The 18,231-nt window shown below is 42.7% G+C and overlaps 1 protein-coding gene across 1 annotated transcript in view; it reads right to left on the bottom strand.

Moving 5' to 3' along the window:
- MRPS9 (mitochondrial ribosomal protein S9) overlaps nucleotides 1-18,231 on the bottom strand; it is a 164,457-nt gene that overhangs the window by 28,255 nt on the left and 117,971 nt on the right. Inside the window, exons 6-8 of the mRNA XM_073550656.1 lie at nucleotides 18,120-18,208; nucleotides 12,746-12,821; nucleotides 2,479-2,647 (exon numbers count right to left, since the gene is read on the bottom strand). Coding sequence (XP_073406757.1) covers nucleotides 2,479-2,647; nucleotides 12,746-12,821; nucleotides 18,120-18,208 — 334 coding nt within the window. The remainder of the gene's footprint in view (nucleotides 1-2,478; nucleotides 2,648-12,745; nucleotides 12,822-18,119; nucleotides 18,209-18,231) is intronic.

Here is an 18,231-nt window from a genome sequence, read left to right as displayed (position 1 = left end):
TGAGACTTCTATAAATCCAATCCCATTCACTGGAGGCTGTAAGGCATCACATTTTTTCTCAGCAGAGATACGCAGCATCAAAAATTAATCGTGGGCACTCAGCGCTTCAGGATCAGCTATGTCTATTCATAAATATTTAGCAAAGTGGGGGTATTTAACATAGTTACAAATGTTAAATGAGAAATTATTTGGTGTGGTGGAAAGACCTATAGGGATCAGTAATGTAATTTATTTTGTATATACAAACGAATTTAGAGGCTACAGTATCACCTTGTGGAGAGTGCCAAGCAGTAGTAAGGAGACTTATAGGCCATGGAAACTTAATACGCAAGTATCCTCTTTAGAGAAGAAAAACACTAGAGCTTTAGTGCCACTTATTGGGGGTAGCAATTCTAAAAGTTAATATCGATCCTTTCAAGAGCCTTGTCACATGACTGAGGAGCCAAACCCGACAGTTGTGTATTAAGGTACTGTCACACTTAGCGATGCACCAGCGATCCTGACCAGCGATATGACGCGGTCAAGATCGCTGGTGCATCGCTAAGTGGTTGCTAGTGAGCTGCCACACAGGCAGATCTCACCAGCGACATCGCAGGGGTCGGGGGTCGCTACTTACCTGTCACACTAGGCGATCCTGACGTCCTCCCGCCCGGCTCCATGCTCGTCGCTCGTCTCTCCACAGGAAGCGCCGCAGGAAGCTGACAACGAGAAACGGTCCAGAACGTTCTCGTGCGATCAGCGATAACCAGCGGGGGAGCGGGTCGTAGGTAAGTATCACACACAGCAATATCGCTAGCAATATTGCTGTAACGTCACAAGTTATAGCGATATTGCTAGCGATATCGCTTAGTGTGACAGGCCCTTTATTCCTCTTCCATCATGAAGAGGCTGTAGTTCACGTGCGAGAATTGCATCACAGTGCACGTATTGGCCTCCAGCACCTCTCCTGACCTGAGAGTGACAGTGTGATGTATTTCTATGCAGCTGCCAAGCTCAGGTCAGGAGATCAGGAGAGAGGATGGTCAGGCGGAGGGAAATAGTTCTTCCCGTGGAGACTGCAATTCTGGTGTAAGGAGACTTGATGGCCTAATATGAGACATATGGCCGTTGGTCTGCCCCCTTAGACTTCTAATCAGAGGCCTCTCTCCTAGTCAAATCAAGTTTCTGCTTTTCACTAATGAGGGCCAAACACCTAAAAACACATTTATACAAATGGAGCTTCTGGTTAACTTTTTCTCCCAAGTCATATGACAAGGCCTGTTAAAAGGTTGATACTAATGTTTAGAACTGCCCTCAACAGGTGGTAATGTACTGTAGTTGTAGTCTTCTTCCTCTCTGAAGAGGATATTTGCATATAAATTAATAAAATGCATTATCATTGTCCTACATTATGCCATTTGATTATATTTGTGGTGAAATTGACTTTTTTTCCAGTTGTTTTCCAAAAAAAAAATCTGTTTACACTATCTCAAAAACAACAAGATTTTATAAGAACAGATCTCTACTTGTGCAATCATTAAACCACTGACAATATAGAGTGGACATATAAAGACAATGCACAGTACGGTATATGTATATAGGGGTTTCTCCTGTTACACCTTTTCTTTTTTAAAGGCAGCAGCCAGATGGGCAATATATATATATATATATATATATATATATATATATATATGAGAAATTTGAGGTTATATTTGAGTATACTATGCAATTTATGTAACTTTTTACCAGAACATAAAAGTTCCTTTTCCCTTCTTATATTTTATTTTCATATTTTCCATATTTAATGCTAAATCAACCATTTAATTCTTAAAGAGGACTTGTCACTTACAAAAAAAAAAAAAAAAGTTATATACGGTACCTTGTTCTAATCCCTGAGCTTCCCTATTTATGTCTTAATTATTTTGCACTCCATTGCAGAGATATTCGTATTTATTGCTTTTGAAGCACCGTATGTGAAATCTCTGCTTGCAGTTTGACTGGGTGTGTCTTCATAATCTTCTCTAGTCAGTGCGCTTTCCCTTCCAAACATTGCCAATCACAGCTCAGCAGAGGTTTCCTAATCTGAGCCATTCTAGGATATGCGTAGTCTTGAGCTTGTAGGTGTTGCTCCTTGCTATTTGTATCATGTGCTTTTGTTTCACCATTTTTGGTTTTATCAATTTTTGTGCATCCTTTTAATATAATTGTGTGATGGCTTTCTGCTTGAATTGCTGCTGACAAGAAACAACACTGCTATGTCAGAAGATACCTTGCGATCATGTAACTGGCATGCGAAATAGAATCATTGGCATTGTTAATGCGTCTATTTACTACATAGCACTCATTGGGCACTATGCAGATGGAAAAAGAGGATACAAAAGTGGTGATGAGCCATTTCTGTCTTTTCCTTTGGGTCCCGGCAATATTTTATGTTCGAATAATCACAAGGACACAATACAATCCTGACAAACACTTGGATGTATACAGTCATGTAATTACCTTCCCCTGTGCTGAAGGCTACGCCATGCTCATCATACTGAAGAGGATTAACCATTTGCTTTCTGGACTGGATTTCGAGATTCTTGCAGTATGTCCGTATAAAGGCCTCCTCTATGCTGCTGTGCGGCATGCTCACCAAGCGTTCCATGGTTTGTAAAAAATACAGGTACTGCAGGCAAACAAAAACTCATTAGGAGGTGTCAGTGTAATTGCCTGTGCTATAGTTCTAGGTTGAAGCTTGGCAAAGCAGGACTCTCATTGACATTCCCCGTCAGATTGACACTTTGGCATATGGATGTTCCTTTCCAAACAGTGTGCGACAATACATTTCTATGCTCCACAAAATCCCCAGGACCTGCTTTGCAGACAACAATGAATCAAAGCGGTTTTAAGCTACTCATTTGTAATTGAAGGAATCTTGTCACAAACCTCTGCAAATTATAGGAGCCTTCAAGAATTTCTCTCTACTTGCCAGATGATTTGCATTTCTTTTGGCACTTTCTACAAATGGCGCTTATGAAATTTTGCCATGTTTAAGACCCTATTAGACTGTAATCTCTTTGAACAATTAACTTTTTTTTTTTAATTTATGTGGACACGGATGGCATTACAGAACTCATGTTGCCAAAATGCAGTTAACTGAGACTAAAAATAAATCTACAACTCTGGATGCCTTTTTAATGTTATACCAGTATGAAAACGCAGAAAAATAAGCAACAAATATCTATAAATTGTTGATCAACCCTCTTCTGACAAATTGTGAAAACAAAATAAAATAAAAACCTATTCTGTAATTTCTTCATCATCTGCTCGGTGGAAAAAGAGGACATGACAGACTTCTGTATCTATAGGAGCATTCTGAATCACAGAGAACAGGGATGGCGAGACTACCAATTCAAGATGGAATTCTGTAGATTATCAACTAAATAGCAAAAGTTTTCCAGTTACTAGAAGCCATCACCTCTCTATAGGAAAGGCGATCACAACAAGAAAGGTCAGGATCTGACTGCAGAGACTCCCACCGATTGGCAGACTGTGGGGACTCTTGTCTCTTGTGTGCAAGGTGTTGTGATCATGCATGTGCACGGCTGCTCAGCTACCTCGGGCAGTCCAATAAACAATGATTAAAATGGTAGCGTACATGAGCAACCACCATTCACAAGTCCCCCGTTCTAGTGAATGGAGAGGGTCTCAGCAGATCAGCACTCTAGGCCAGGAACCTTAAACCAGCCTTATTCACTTGAACAGAACTGTGGCCAGGACAGGTGTGCAGTGAAAGCCTGTTTATATTCTCAAAATTTGTGTGGGTCCCAAACAACAAAGATATAGCATATCCTATTGATAAGCTATTACTTTAGCGATAGGAGTGAACCTTTAGGGCACAGTCAGACGGCCGTGTAACCCGGACGACTATCGCATAGCAATGCTCGGACTGCCCATCGGCTCTCCTGACCCGAGAAGACAGTATGCACTCTATGCTAGAGATGGGGTGCACCTTACGAAGACTGGAAAGCATGTATTTGGAAGTCGCCTTGCTACACTTGTAAGGAGAGCTTTAAACTAGAACAACATGGGAAGGGAAGCAAAAGACCAGAAAAAGCCATACACCTGACAAATGCTATTGAGAACTCTGCTATTAGAAGTGGAAAGGAAGAACAAAGACAAAAGAATCTAATTAATAAAAATATTGGAGAAAGAGAAACCAATCACAAACTAAAATGTTTCTATACTAATGCACAAAGCATGGGCAACAAACAAGGAGAATTGGAACTACTAACACAGGAAAAGAAATATGATGTCATTGGAATCACTGAAACTTGGTGGGACGATACACATGATTGGAATACAAGACTAGAAGGATACAACTTATTTGCAAGAAACAGACTTGATAAACGAGGAGGGGGTGTTGCATTGTATGTTAGAAACGCGTATATCTGCACAGAGATTGAAGCTTCAGAGACTGGGAGTTCTGTGGAAACTGTTTGGGTAAGAATACAAGGACAGAACAATGGAAAGGACACCATTGTAGGCATTTACTACAGGCCGCCTGTGCAAGCTGAAGATATGGATGAACTCTTTATGCATCAAATGGCCAAGTTCTCCAAAAAATATGACATAGTTGTCATGGGAGATTTCAACTATCCAGACATTTGTTGGGAATCTCTCTCAGGCAAAACTAACAGGTCAAGGAAATTCTTATCCTCTCTTGCTGACAACTTTATCTTCCAAAAGGTAGGGGAGAAAACAAGGGGAACTGCTACCTTGGATCTGATCCTTATAAACAGGGAGGAAATGGTTGAGGAGGTAAAAGTGGCTGGAACCCTAGGAGGTAGCGACCATGCTATTTTAGAATTTTGGATAACTAGAGGCGGAAGACCTGTGAAGACTCAGACGTCAAGGTTAGATTTCAGAAAGGCAGATTTTAAGGGATTCAGAAAGATAATTGGAGGGATCCAATGGCTGGATATCCTTAAAGACAAAAATGTCCAGGAAGGATGGGAAATCTTGAAAAATGAAATTCTCAAAGCACAGTTGTTAACAATTCCGAAAAGAGGGAAGAATAGGAAGCATTTAAGGAAACCACGATGGGTGAACACAGAACTTAAGCACATGCTAAAAAGGAAGAAAAAAATGTTTATAAAATGGAAAGAGGGAGGCATATCTAAAGAAGAATATAATGCTGTCTGCAGAATCTGCAGGGCACAAATCAGATTAGCTAAAGCTGAAAATGAATTGAGGCTTGCAAGAGATGTCAAAAGCAATAATAAAGGATTTTGGGGATATGTCAAAAGTAAAAGAAAAGTCAAAGATGCTATAGGATTTTTACAGGATGAAAATGATGAAATGGTAAGACAGGATGTTGAGAAGGCTGAACTTTTAAATTCCTATTTTGCATCTGTTTTCTCTCAGAAAGGAAATGTAACACCAACTGTTATTCACTGTCCTATTAAGGGAATAGAAGAATCCAGGATATCTATAAACAGAAAGATAGTGAGGAAACACTTAGCTAACCTAAATGAATTCAAGTCTCCAGGTCCAGATGAATTACACCCCAGAGTACTGAAGGAGATAGCAGAAGAAATTTCTGAACCACTCTCCATAATCTTTGAAAATTCTTGGAGAACAGGAGAAGTGCCAGAAGACTGGAGAAGAGCAAATGTTGTTCCTATCTTCAAAAAGGGGAAGAAGGTGGACCCAGGCAACTATAGGCCGGTGAGTCTGACTTCTATACCAGGAAAGATCTTTGAACAAATTATTAAACAACATGTAAGTCAATATGTGGATAAGAATGAAGTGATCAAACAGAGTCAGCATGGGTTTGTAACTAATAAGTCATGTCAGACTAACTTAATTTCCTTCTATGACGGTATCACTGATTGGGTGGATCAAGGAAATGCTGTAGATATAGTATATCTTGACTTCAGCAAAGCATTTGACAAAGTCTCTCATACAATCCTTATTGAAAAAATGACTAAGTATGGAATGGACAAGGCAACTGTTAGGTGGATTCATAGCTGGCTTAGTGATCGGACCCAAAGAGTGGTCGTAAATGGCTGCACATCCAGTTGGAAGAATGTCTCAAGTGGGGTACCACAGGGCTCTGTCCTGGGCCCTGTATTGTTCAACATCTTTATCAACGATTTAGATGAAGGAATTGAGGGTAAACTGATTAAATTTGCTGATGACACAAAGCTAGGAGGGATAGCTAATACTAGAGAAGAGAGAGAGAGGATTCAAAAAGATTTAAATAAACTGGAGAAGTGGGCAGTAACTAACAGAATGGTTTTTAACAGGGAGAAATGCAAAGTACTACATCTGGGCAATAAAAATGAAAAAAGCATATATAGAATGGGAGGAATAGGGCTAAGTGACAGCACATGTGAAAAAGACTTGGGTATACTAATAGATCACAGACTGAATATGAGTCAACAGTGTGATGCAGCAGCAAAAAAGGCAAATGCAGTTCTAGGATGTATTAACAGAAGCATACAGTCTAGATCACGTGAAGTCATTATTTCCCTCTACTCCTCTTTGGTCAGACCTCATCTGGAATATTGTGTCCAGTTTTGGGCCCCACATTTTAAAAAAGACATCAACAAACTGGAGCAAGTTCAGAAAAGAGCGACCAGAATGGTGACCGGTCTGCAAACCCTGTCTTATGAGGAAAGGTTGCAGGATTTGGGAATGTTTAGTTTGCAAAAGAGAAGACTGAGAGGAGACTTAATTGCTGTCTACAAATATCTAAAGGGCTGTCACATTGTAGAAGGCTCAACTTTATTCTCATTTGCACAAGGAAAGACTAGAAGCAATGGGATGAAACTGAATGGGAGGAGACACAGATTAGATATTAGAAAAAACTTTTTGACAGTTAGAGTGATCAATGAGTGGAACAGGCTGCCACGAGAAGTGGTGAGTTCTCCTTCAATGGAAGTCTTCAAACAGAGGCTGGACAGACATCTGACTGGGATGATTTAGCGAATCCTGCTTTGAGCAGGGGGTTGGACCAGATGGCCCAGGAGGTCCCTTCCAACTCTACGATTCTATGATTCTACTTGTGTGCAGCTGTCACTCTAAGGTCAGGAGAGTCACCAGCCAATGCGAGCATTGTGACGTGATAGTCGTTTGTGTTATACGGCCGTCTGACTGAGCCCTTACTGTATCTAATACAATAATGAGATGCTCCTCTTGATAAAATGATTTAGATAAAGCATAGCATCCTCATCATACAGTCACCGTTTCTTTCATCACTTCATCATACTAACTGCTTATATATGACTAGATGGAGGCCCGATGCTATCGCATCAGGAGGGCGGTAATATCACGATGGGGGCAGGCTTGGCAGCGTTAACAGTCTCTCACCCCCATGTGCTCACCCACTTATCCACTCTCTTTCCCCATGGCCTTTGCTGCTTTTCTTTCACTGTCATACTTTTTAGGAGGAGCCATGTTGGCGTTGATATCTGCTTTTTAAAGGGGTTTTCCCACAAACGGAAGTTCATTTGAAAAATTGTCTGTGTCTCACCGTGTACAGAACATACCATAGCTCCAGAGCAGGGGAGGAAGCAAAAGACAATACTGACCTCAGGAGATCACAGAGGATACATTTTGTGAGGTAAAATATTGTTTAAAAACAGTCAGTGAAATATTTACCTCACAAAATGAATCCTCTATGCAAATAAAGTCCGTGGAGCCTCATTTAAGAGTCTCAAACACGGGACTAGCCAGATCTTTCTCCAGGGAAGGACCCAGCCAAGGGGTGGCTCTTTCGGAAACCACCATTACCACCATATTAAGTGGCCCTTTAAGTCAATATCCAGCTCTTTACGAGTTTACAGATATGACAAGGGAAATACCAAGGCCAGGTATCCATCCACAGATGGGCCTGGGTCCTTCCCTGGAGGAAGATCTGGCTAGTCCCGTGTTTGAGACTCTTAAATGAGGCTCCACGGACTTTATTTGCATATTCGTATTTCCCAGGGAGCATTGCACCTAGGATTTCACTGACTGAGCGCCTTTGCTGGCTGCCGCAGTGTTTTCCTTGACTGGTCTCCCTGAGGTCAGTGATTGTTTCGTGAAAATGAATCCTCTGTGATCCCCTGCTTTAATGTCTTTTGCTTCCTCTCCTTCCCAGGAGATGTGGTATATGCTCCGTACACGGTCAGACACAGACAATTTTTAAATGAACTTTCGTTCATGGGAAAACCCTTTAATGTGACTGGCTTCCTCTGCCTGTAGACACGTCGCACATCTGCAGCTGGGATCAGCCGAATGAATCACTGCTCCTGCGCGGAATTCAAGCAGGCTTAGTAAATCAGACCACCGCCATCTTTGTACAGACAGATAGCGGCAGTCACATTAAAACTGCGCTCCTTCTGAACAAAGATGGCGGCGGTCAGTGAACCATTCGGCTGATCCCAGTGGCGGCATGTTCACGACGGTGTTCTGCTGGTGGTACCTCGCAAGAGGCTGCGTAAGGCGTGTACAGTGTGTGTGCATGTTGCCTACGGCATATACAGAGTGTGTGGTGCGTACGGCGTATACAGTGTGTGTGGTGCGTACGGCATATTCAGAGTGTGTGTGTGTGGTGTGACGGTGTTCCGCTGGTGGTATCGCGCAAGAGACTGGTACCACCAGCAGTTTCAATATTGAGACACCCATCACTTGGGTGTCCCAATATGGCGATCGGTGAACTTCCGCCACTTGGAATTCTGGAATCCAGAGACATCTGGATGGAACAGGATGTGAAGACATTACAAGGTAAGTATAAATTAGATATCATGGCGTTATTTGCATTATCAGCAAATACTGGAGGCAAATTTGCAATCATCAGCCTGGAAGCTGAGCATGGGACGTACTTGGACGTTCCAACATGATAACGATCCAAAACACAAGGCCAAATCGACTTGTCATTGGCTACAGCAGAACAAAGTGAAGGTTCTGGAGTGGCCATCTCAGTCTCCTGACCTCAATTTACTAGAATTGGAGGCTTTTTGCCAAGAAGAGTGGATTTCAAGTGGTCATTGATGTTAGAGGGGGCAAGACACGATATTAAGAAATGGGGTATGTGAACTTTTGATCAGGGTAATTTGGATGTTTTGCATTGTCATTATGATTTAAAAAGAGAAAACACAGTAGTTTGACAATAAATGGCTTCACCCAACCGCTAACCATGAGTGGAGAAAAAGTTTTGGTGTTATCATTCATATTCTCTGAAAAAAGGCCAAGAAAGCAAAAATTCTGCCAGGGTATGTAAAATTTGAGCACAACTGTATATATAAAAAATTGCACATTGCAAAAAGGGCCATCAATCAGATGGTTTAAGCATCATTAGAGCAATTTTGGTCACTGTTTAAAAATATATAAGCTAGATCTCAATTGAAAAAACATTTTTTCTTATTAGAGTAGAATTAACAAGTAATTTAAACCACAATATATACAGGCATACAGTAACCAAATACGACCAAAAATAAATTATTTTGTTAGTATATCAGAAAAATACAATATAAGTCCTTAATGGAGACCATCTCCCATAGGCCTAAATAATGGCCAAAAGGTTTATAGATAACAGCATGACCACATATTTGTGGCTGGCCTCAGATTCCCAATACGGCAATACACATGAAACAAGATGAATACACATGGCATCATGGATATCACGTATAATCAAGATTTACAGGTAACCACAGAGATTCCAAAAACAGCTGACCATTAGAGACATAATGGCTACAGATAACAGCATGGTCGTCATATACATATATTCCCAGAGTGTAATGATACTTATGTGTAACTGTAAAGTCCTGATATATCAATCATAATTCCAACGAGTTTCTCCCCTCTTATTCTAGTGGTTCCTTAAGGGAAAGGTTTTCTCCTTGAAAAAAAGGCACACTTGGCCCAGGTCCCACTGGATGCTTAATGATTCAATATTTCTTTCAGTGGCCCAGCATCATTGCTCCCATGTTTCTAATGTTAAACACGACGGCATCCATAGACCCTTGTGTGGTATATACCAGCGCCGTACAGGTAACAGCACATGAAGTCAGGGGATGCTATGGAAGCAGTGGCCATCAATGGGCTGCCGTTGTATATATGCGCTTTCCTGCACTGTAAGTTAGTTTGGAAGGGGGACATAAAATATAAAGACATCTTATAAATTTAGTTAATTTACCCTTTAATGTTAGGGCCAATGAAATTCACATTATATAAGAAAATGGACAACTCTTTCAAGGGAGTCTGTCAGATGTTAACCCTGCAAAACTGTTGCCCATGCTAAATAGTAAAGGTGTAAAAGGGGTATTTCCATCTCTAAGATCCTATCCCAATATGTAGTAGGTGTAATATTATCAAATGCCTCCAATTAGAAATGTAGTGTAGTTCTTCTGTTTCGCTATGTAACTTATCCATTGCAGGGCATTGCAGTAGCTATGGTATCTATGGTTACGGCCTCTAGAAAATGTCACTAAATGAGTAGTTGCAGCCATGAATTCCTAAGCTACAGTTGTGGCCTGCACATAAGGTAAGTGGTATGTAGCATAGTTCTTCTGGTAACCTATGTCGCTTACCTCATGTGCAGGCCAAAACATTAGCTGATCTGTAACCATGGGTACCTTAGTTACTGCAATTCCCTGCACAATGAGTAAGAGATATAGCAAATCAGAAGAACTCTACTACATTTCTAATTAGAGTTATTTGCTAATGTTAATATTATTACTTTTACTACATATTGGGATAGTATCTTGGAGATAGGAATACCCCTTTAAACCTATACAGTGGGGAAAAAAGTATTTAGTCAGCCACCAATTGTGCAAGTTCTCCCACTTAAAAAGATGAGAGGCCTGTAACTGACATCATAGGTAGACCCCAACTAGGAGAGTCAAAATGAGAAAACAAATACAGCAAATCACCTTGTCTGATTTGGCAAGGTTTATTTTTCAAATTATGGTGGAAAATAAGTATTTAGTCACCTAAAAACATGCAAGACTTATGGATCTCACAGACCTGTAACTTCTTCTTTAAGAGGCTCCTCTGTCCTCCACTCATTACTTGTAGTAATGGCACCTGTTTCACCTTGTTATCAGTATAAAAGACATCTGTCCACAACCTCAAACATAAGTTGAGGATCCAAGAAAAGCACTTCTGAGCATCCGCGCTGCTTTAGTGATAAGCATTCTTCAGAAATCCATATAAATCTTTCAAGTTCTTTATTATATGTACTACAGAAACTACGCGTTTCGAGGTGACAAACCGCACCTCTTCTTCAGGTTACAGTACAGAGTTGACAACCTCAAACAGTCACACTTCAAACTCCACCATGGTGGAGACCAAAGAGCTGTTGAAGGACACCAGAAACAAAATTGTAGCCCTGCACCAGGCTGGGAAGACTGAATCTGCAATAGGTAAGCAGCTTGGTGTGATGAAATCAACTGTGGGAGCAATAATAAGAAAATGGAAGACATACAAGACCACTGATAAGCTCCCACGATCTGGGGCTCAATGCAAGATCTCACCCTGTGGGGTCAAAATGATCACAAGAACAGTGAGCAAAAATACCAGAACCACACGGTGGGACCTAGTGAATGACCTGCAGAGAGCTGGGACCACCGTAACAAAGGCTACCATCAATAACACACTAAGCCGTCAGGGACTCAGATCCTGCAGTGCCAGATGTGTCCCCTTGCTTAAGTTAGAACATGTCTGGGCCCTTCTGAAGTTTGCTAGAGAGCATTTGGATTATCCAGAAGAGTATTGGGAGAATGTCATATGGTCTGATGAAACCAAAGTAGAACGGTTTGGTAGAAACAAAACTAGTTGTGTTTGGAGGAGACAGAATGCTGAGTTGCATCCAAAGAACACCAAACCTACTGTGAAGCATGGTTGTGGCAACATCATGCTTTTCTCTGCAAAGGGACCAGGATGACTGATCCATGTACATGAAAGAATGAATGAGACCATGTATAGTGAGATTTTGAGTGCAAACCTCCTTCCATCAGCAAGGGCATTGAAGATGAAACGTGAATGGGTCTTTCAGCATGATGATGACCCCAAGCACACTGCCAGGGCAACGAAGGAGTGGCTTTGTAAGAAGCATATGAAGGTCCTGGAGAGGCCTAGCCAGTCTCCAGATCTCAACCCCATAGAAAACCTTTGGAGGGATTTGAAAGTCCATGTTGCCCAGCGACAGGCCCAAAACATCACTGCTCTAGACATCTGCATGGAGGAATGGGCCAACATACCACCAACAGAGTGTGCCAACCTTGTGAAGACTTACAGAAAACATCTGACCTCTGTCATGGCCAACAAAGGATATATAACAAAATATTGAGATGAACTTTTGTTAATGACTAAATACTTATTTTCCACCATAATTTGCAAAATAAATCTTGTCAAATCAGACAAGGTGATATTCTGGATTTGTTTTCTCATTTTGACTCTCATAGTTGTGGTCTACCTATGATGTCAATTACAGGCCTCTCTCATCTTTTTAAATGGGAGAACTTGCACAATTGGTGGCTGACTTTTTTCCCCACTGTATGTAACGTTTAGGAAGAGGCATGAATGAGAAAAAGTAATTGTAATATGCTGCAAACTGCTCTGGAAAGTTTTCTGGTCATTCCCAACACTTCCGTGCCCTTGGCTCTCTGCAAGAAGTGCTCCACAACCCCTTCTTCACTGATCTCGAGTGACGGCCGGAGCGTGCATACTGGGAGCCCACTCCATGACACTCAAAATACAGAAATTATTTTATTTGCTGTGAAGCATTACTTACGTCTTCGTCATTCAGTTTTTCTACTAGCAGGTTCTCCAATTCTTCCTTAATCAACCATCTTCTGCCAGCGAGGTCTCTGCTCAGAACAAACACACGGCATTACGCATTCGCTAATTATTCAGGCAATTAGAGACGCATCACCTGACATCACTAATACTGGCACCCGTGGCATGATGATCAACCAAAACACTGTAGAAAATCACATTTTCTACTGCTGCCTATAAATAGCACCTTTCTAGGAGAACGCCAGTTCTACTTCAGTGATGTCAGGAACACAGACAGGTGGCAGTGCGCTAAAAGATGGATATTTATGAAGAAAGGTGTAAATTTTATATTTTACATCTTTTAAATATGTTACTTAATGAAAAATATATTAATTTCAAGTGAAATTTAAGGATTATGTAACAATTCTAAAGCTTCTTCTAGACATCAGATATACTGTGGCACATAACTCCATTTGCCCTAGTAAATTGAGGCTCGCCTTTACACATCTTCATACATGTAATGGAGACAGATCAGAAAGCGTCATCAGTACGATATGTGCACAGGACCAGAAGGATGCTCTGAGCTCCACGCCTTTCCATAGTCTGCGCTGAGCTCCACGCCTTTTCATAGTCTGCGCTGAGCTCCACGCCTTTTCATAGTCTGCGCTGAGCTCCACGCCTTTTCATAGTCTGCGCTGAGCTCCACGCCTTTTCATAGTCTGCGCTGAGCTCCACGCCTTTTCATAGTCTGCGCTGAGCTCCAAGCCTTTTCATAGTCTATGCTGAGCTCCATGACTTTTCATAGTCTGCGCTGAGCTCCACGCCTTTTCATAGTCTGCGCTGAGCTCCACCCCTTTTCATAGTCTGCGCTGAGCGCCATGCCTTTTCATAGTCTGCGCTGAGCTCCACGCCTTTTCATAGTCTGCGCTGAGCTCCACACGCCTTTTCATAGTCTATGCTGAGCTCCATGACTTTTCATAGTCTGCGATGAGCTCCACGCCTTTTCATAGTCTGCGCTGAGCTCCACCCCTTTTCATAGTCTGCGCTGAGCTCCACGCCTTTTCATAGTCTGCGCTGAGCTCCACGCCTTTTCATAGTCTGCACTGAGCTCCACGCCTTTTCATAGTCTATGCTGAGCTCCATGACTTTTCATAGTCTGCGCTGAGCTCCACGCCTTTTCATAGTCTGCGCTGAGCTCCATGCCTTTTCATAGACTGCGCGGAGCTCCATGGCTTTTCATAGTCTATGCTGAGCTCCATGCCTTTTCATAGTCTGCGCTGAGCTCCATGCCTTTTCATAGACTGCACGGAGCTCCATGCCTTTTCATAGTCTGTGCTGAGCGCCATGCCTTTTCATAGTCTGCGCTGAGCGCCACCCCTTTTCATAGTCTGCGCTGAGCTCCACCCCTTCATCCCTTTTCATAGTCTGCGCTGAGCTCCATGCCTTTTCAAAGACTGCGCGGAGCTCCATGGCTTTTCATAGTCTATGCTGAGCTCCATGCCTTTTCATAGACTGCGCTGAGCTCCATGCCTTTTCATAGACTGCGCTGAGTTCCATGCCTTTTTCATAGACTGCACGAGCTCCATGCCTTTTCATAGTCTGTGCTGCGCTCCATGGCTTTTCATAGTCTATGCTGAGCTCCATGCCTTTTCATAGTCTGCGCTGAGCTCCATGCCTTTTCATAGTCTATGCTGAGCTCCATGCCTTTTCATTGACTGCACGGAGCTCCATGCCTTTTCATAGTCTGCGCTGAGCTCCATGCCTTTTCATAGTCTGCGCTGAGCTCCATCCCTTTTCATAGTCTGCGCTGAGCTCCATGCCTTTTCATAGTCTGCGCTGAGCTCCATGCCTTTTCATAGTCTGCGCTGAGCTCCATGCCTTTTCATAGACTGCACGGAGCTCCACCCCTTTTCATAGTCTGCGCTGAGCTCCATGCCTTTTCATAGTTGGCGCTGAGCTCCATGCCTTTTCATAGTCTGCGCTGAGCTCCATGCCTTTTCATAGTCTGCGCTGAGCTCCATGCCTTTTCATAGTCTGCGCTGAGCTCCACGCCTTTTCATAGTCTGCGCTGAGCTCCACGCCTTTTCATAGTCTGCGCTGAGCTCCACGCCTTTTCATAGTCTGCGCTGAGCTCCACGCCTTATCATAGTCTGCGCTGAGCTCCACGCCTTTTCATAGTCTGCGCTGAGCTCCATGCTTTTTCATAGTCTATGCTGAGCTCCATGCCTTTTCATAGTCTATGCTGAGCTCCATGCCTTTTCATAGTCTGCGCGAAGCTCCATGCCTTTTCATAGTCTGCGTGGAGCTCCATGCCTTTTCATAGTCTGCGTGGAGCTCCATGCCTTTTCATAGTCTGCGTGGAGCTCCATGCCTTTTCATAGTCTGCGCGGAGCCCCATGCCTTTTCATAGTCTGAACGGAGCTCCATGCCTTTTCATAGTCTGCGCGGAGCTCCATGCCTTTTCATAGACTGCGCTGAGTTCCATGCCTTTTTCATAGACTGCACGAGCTCCATGCCTTTTCATAGTCTGTGCTGCGCTCCATGGCTTTTCATAGTCTATGCTGAGCTCCATGCCTTTTCATAGTCTGCGCTGAGCTCCATGCCTTTTCATAGTCTATGCTGAGCTCCATGCCTTTTCATTGACTGCACGGAGCTCCATGCCTTTTCATAGTCTGCGCTGAGCTCCATGCCTTTTCATAGTCTGCGCTGAGCTCCATCCCTTTTCATAGTCTGCGCTGAGCTCCATGCCTTTTCATAGTCTGCGCTGAGCTCCATGCCTTTTCATAGTCTGCGCTGAGCTCCATGCCTTTTCATAGACTGCACGGAGCTCCACCCCTTTTCATAGTCTGCACTGAGCTCCATGCCTTTTCATAGTTGGCGCTGAGCTCCATGCCTTTTCATAGTCTGCGCTGAGCTCCATGCCTTTTCATAGTCTGCGCTGAGCTCCATGCCTTTTCATAGTCTGCGCTGAGCTCCACGCCTTTTCATAGTCTGCGCTGAGCTCCACGCCTTTTCATAGTCTGCGCTGAGCTCCACGCCTTTTCATAGTCTGCGCTGAGCTCCACGCCTTATCATAGTCTGCGCTGAGCTCCACGCCTTTTCATAGTCTGCGCTGAGCTCCATGCTTTTTCATAGTCTATGCTGAGCTCCATGCCTTTTCATAGTCTATGCTGAGCTCCATGCCTTTTCATAGTCTGCGCGAAGCTCCATGCCTTTTCATAGTCTGCGTGGAGCTCCATGCCTTTTCATAGTCTGCGTGGAGCTCCATGCCTTTTCATAGTCTGCGTGGAGCTCCATGCCTTTTCATAGTCTGCGCGGAGCCCCATGCCTTTTCATAGTCTGAACGGAGCTCCATGCCTTTTCATAGTCTGCGCGGAGCTCCATGCCTTTTCATAGTCTGCGCGGAGCTCCATACGTTTTCATAGTCTGCACACTCTTTAGACGTTTGTCCTGGCCATGCCCTCCTGATCTTTTGCTGTAAAGACCGGGACATCTTAGACAAAACGTAGGGCATCGCTCTCGGAGGAGATGCTTTGCCCTATGATTCATTAAGTCTTCTGACATTTAGCGACAGTGTCCGTGCATGTGTGAAGGTGACCCTTCCCTTTAAAATAAGTTCTCTATTTGCAAGTAAAGTTATCACTTTTTAATAAAAACTTAACTGTATTGTTTTGTTGGAGAGATTTATTAAACTGGTGTAAAAAGTTGAGGATAATTTCTACAGACCTAACCTCCACGGCTCATGGGTTTGCTACAATGTAATCTTCAATGAGCTAAAACAAAGGCATATCATACAATACAGATCTGCTACAATGCAGCAGTAGAATTTGCATGTAAACCCCTTTGAAGGCATCTTCTCACCCTTGCCAGCCTTATATACATGGAGAACTGAAGTATAGATACCCCTATCTGCCGACACATTTTACTGTGCTCTTCTTTCTGCAAGGGCTCATTCAGACATTAGTGATTTTTCTCGTACAAAAAAACAGTCTGAGTTTCATCAGTACCTTTGACCAATTTCATCAGGGAGTCCGTTTTTACCATCAAAGTTTGGTCAAAGTTTGATAAGTTTTTCTAACATAAAAGGAAAAACAAAAATAAACTGGTGGTTTGTCAAACTTCTATCAAACAGTCCATGAAAAACGGACAGAACATGAATGGCATCCCAGTCTTATCCAATTTTGTCACAGACCCATAGACTTGCATTGGCGAGAAAGATTTGAGACTCAGATCAAAATCGGACATGTATCCATGATTTTGGGTGGAACACTCAGTATGTGATATACACAGACCTGTGGAAAGCCCCCTAGACTATAATGGGTATGAGTTCTGTGAAAGACATGAATATGCCGCTTGCTCAAAAAACTGATGCCTGAATGAGGCCTTACTCCCACATTCATAAAAGGGAATCTTTCAGCAGGTTTTGCCTATGTAATCTGAGCGGAGCATGAGGAAGGTGCTGAGACACGGATTTCAGTGGTGTGTGACTTGTTAGGCAGTGTGCTGTTTTATCACATTGAGTGTTTTATCAGCAGGAGATTATCACTGCCTAGACTACAGCTCACATGCCTGCTAGAGCAATCTCATCCCCAGCACTGATTAGCAGATCACTGTTAATAGACAAAGAACACAGATAGCTGTGGTGTGTTTGGGGTTAGCTTTCTCAACTCTGCTACATGCAACATCTAAGAACTGTGATTTTTAGCACAACTGCAGCACCCAGCAAACTAAGTGATACGTCAATGGAATCAGGGTCTCTTTTCCTACATTATGCTGCTCTCAGATGAGGTAGGGAAAACCTGCTGATAGATTCCCTTTAATGATGTGAAGCTCTCTCTCCACTGAAGCATAAGGAGAATGTGGTGGCTAGGAGTACGCAAATCGGCGTCATCTGTGAACATGGCATCAATGTCAGAGATAAAAATACGACTTTATTTATGCATGCCAAGAAAAGTTAGATTACTAACAAGACTATGTAATTATAGAGCTATAATTATGATCTGCTTCTCGGTTAATGCGCAAAATCTATTATTTTCTGGGACTCCTTGTGCCAGATCTCACACACACATGCACATACAGTGAATGGCCGCCTCCTCCCTGCTACTACGTAATGAAAGAACGTTGCAATGGTCGCCAGATCTCTGCACGGATTACATTATGACACCACCTTACTACACTATCCATCCATTACAATGATTTCTGGAGCATGTAGGAAGGTACTGCAGTGCCAGGCGTTCTGATTTAGTAACAGCCTCTGTACCAAAAACCATGGTGCTATGTGATCACAAAGGTGAGCAGGTGAACTCCAGCTCCAGTTATGGCTGTACATGAAGAGTTAATAATTGATTTTGGGTAATAAGAAATTATGTTTTCTTCTTATAAAAACCTACATCACCGGCTTTTCATTTTCCACACTTAAACCTTTTCTCTTCACTTCTTCTCCATATGTTTGAATTGACAGAAACTTTGTATGCGCATCCTAAAAGACAATAAACAGAGAAT

The sequence above is a fragment of the Dendrobates tinctorius genome, unplaced genomic scaffold, assembly GCF_039654945.1.
Source record: "Dendrobates tinctorius isolate UK_male_01 unplaced genomic scaffold, ASM3965494v1 ptg000166l, whole genome shotgun sequence".
Classification (NCBI taxonomy): domain Eukaryota; kingdom Metazoa; phylum Chordata; class Amphibia; order Anura; family Dendrobatidae; genus Dendrobates; species Dendrobates tinctorius.
Note: the sequence above shows the minus strand (reverse complement) of the source record. Positions and strands in the feature narration are given on the sequence as shown.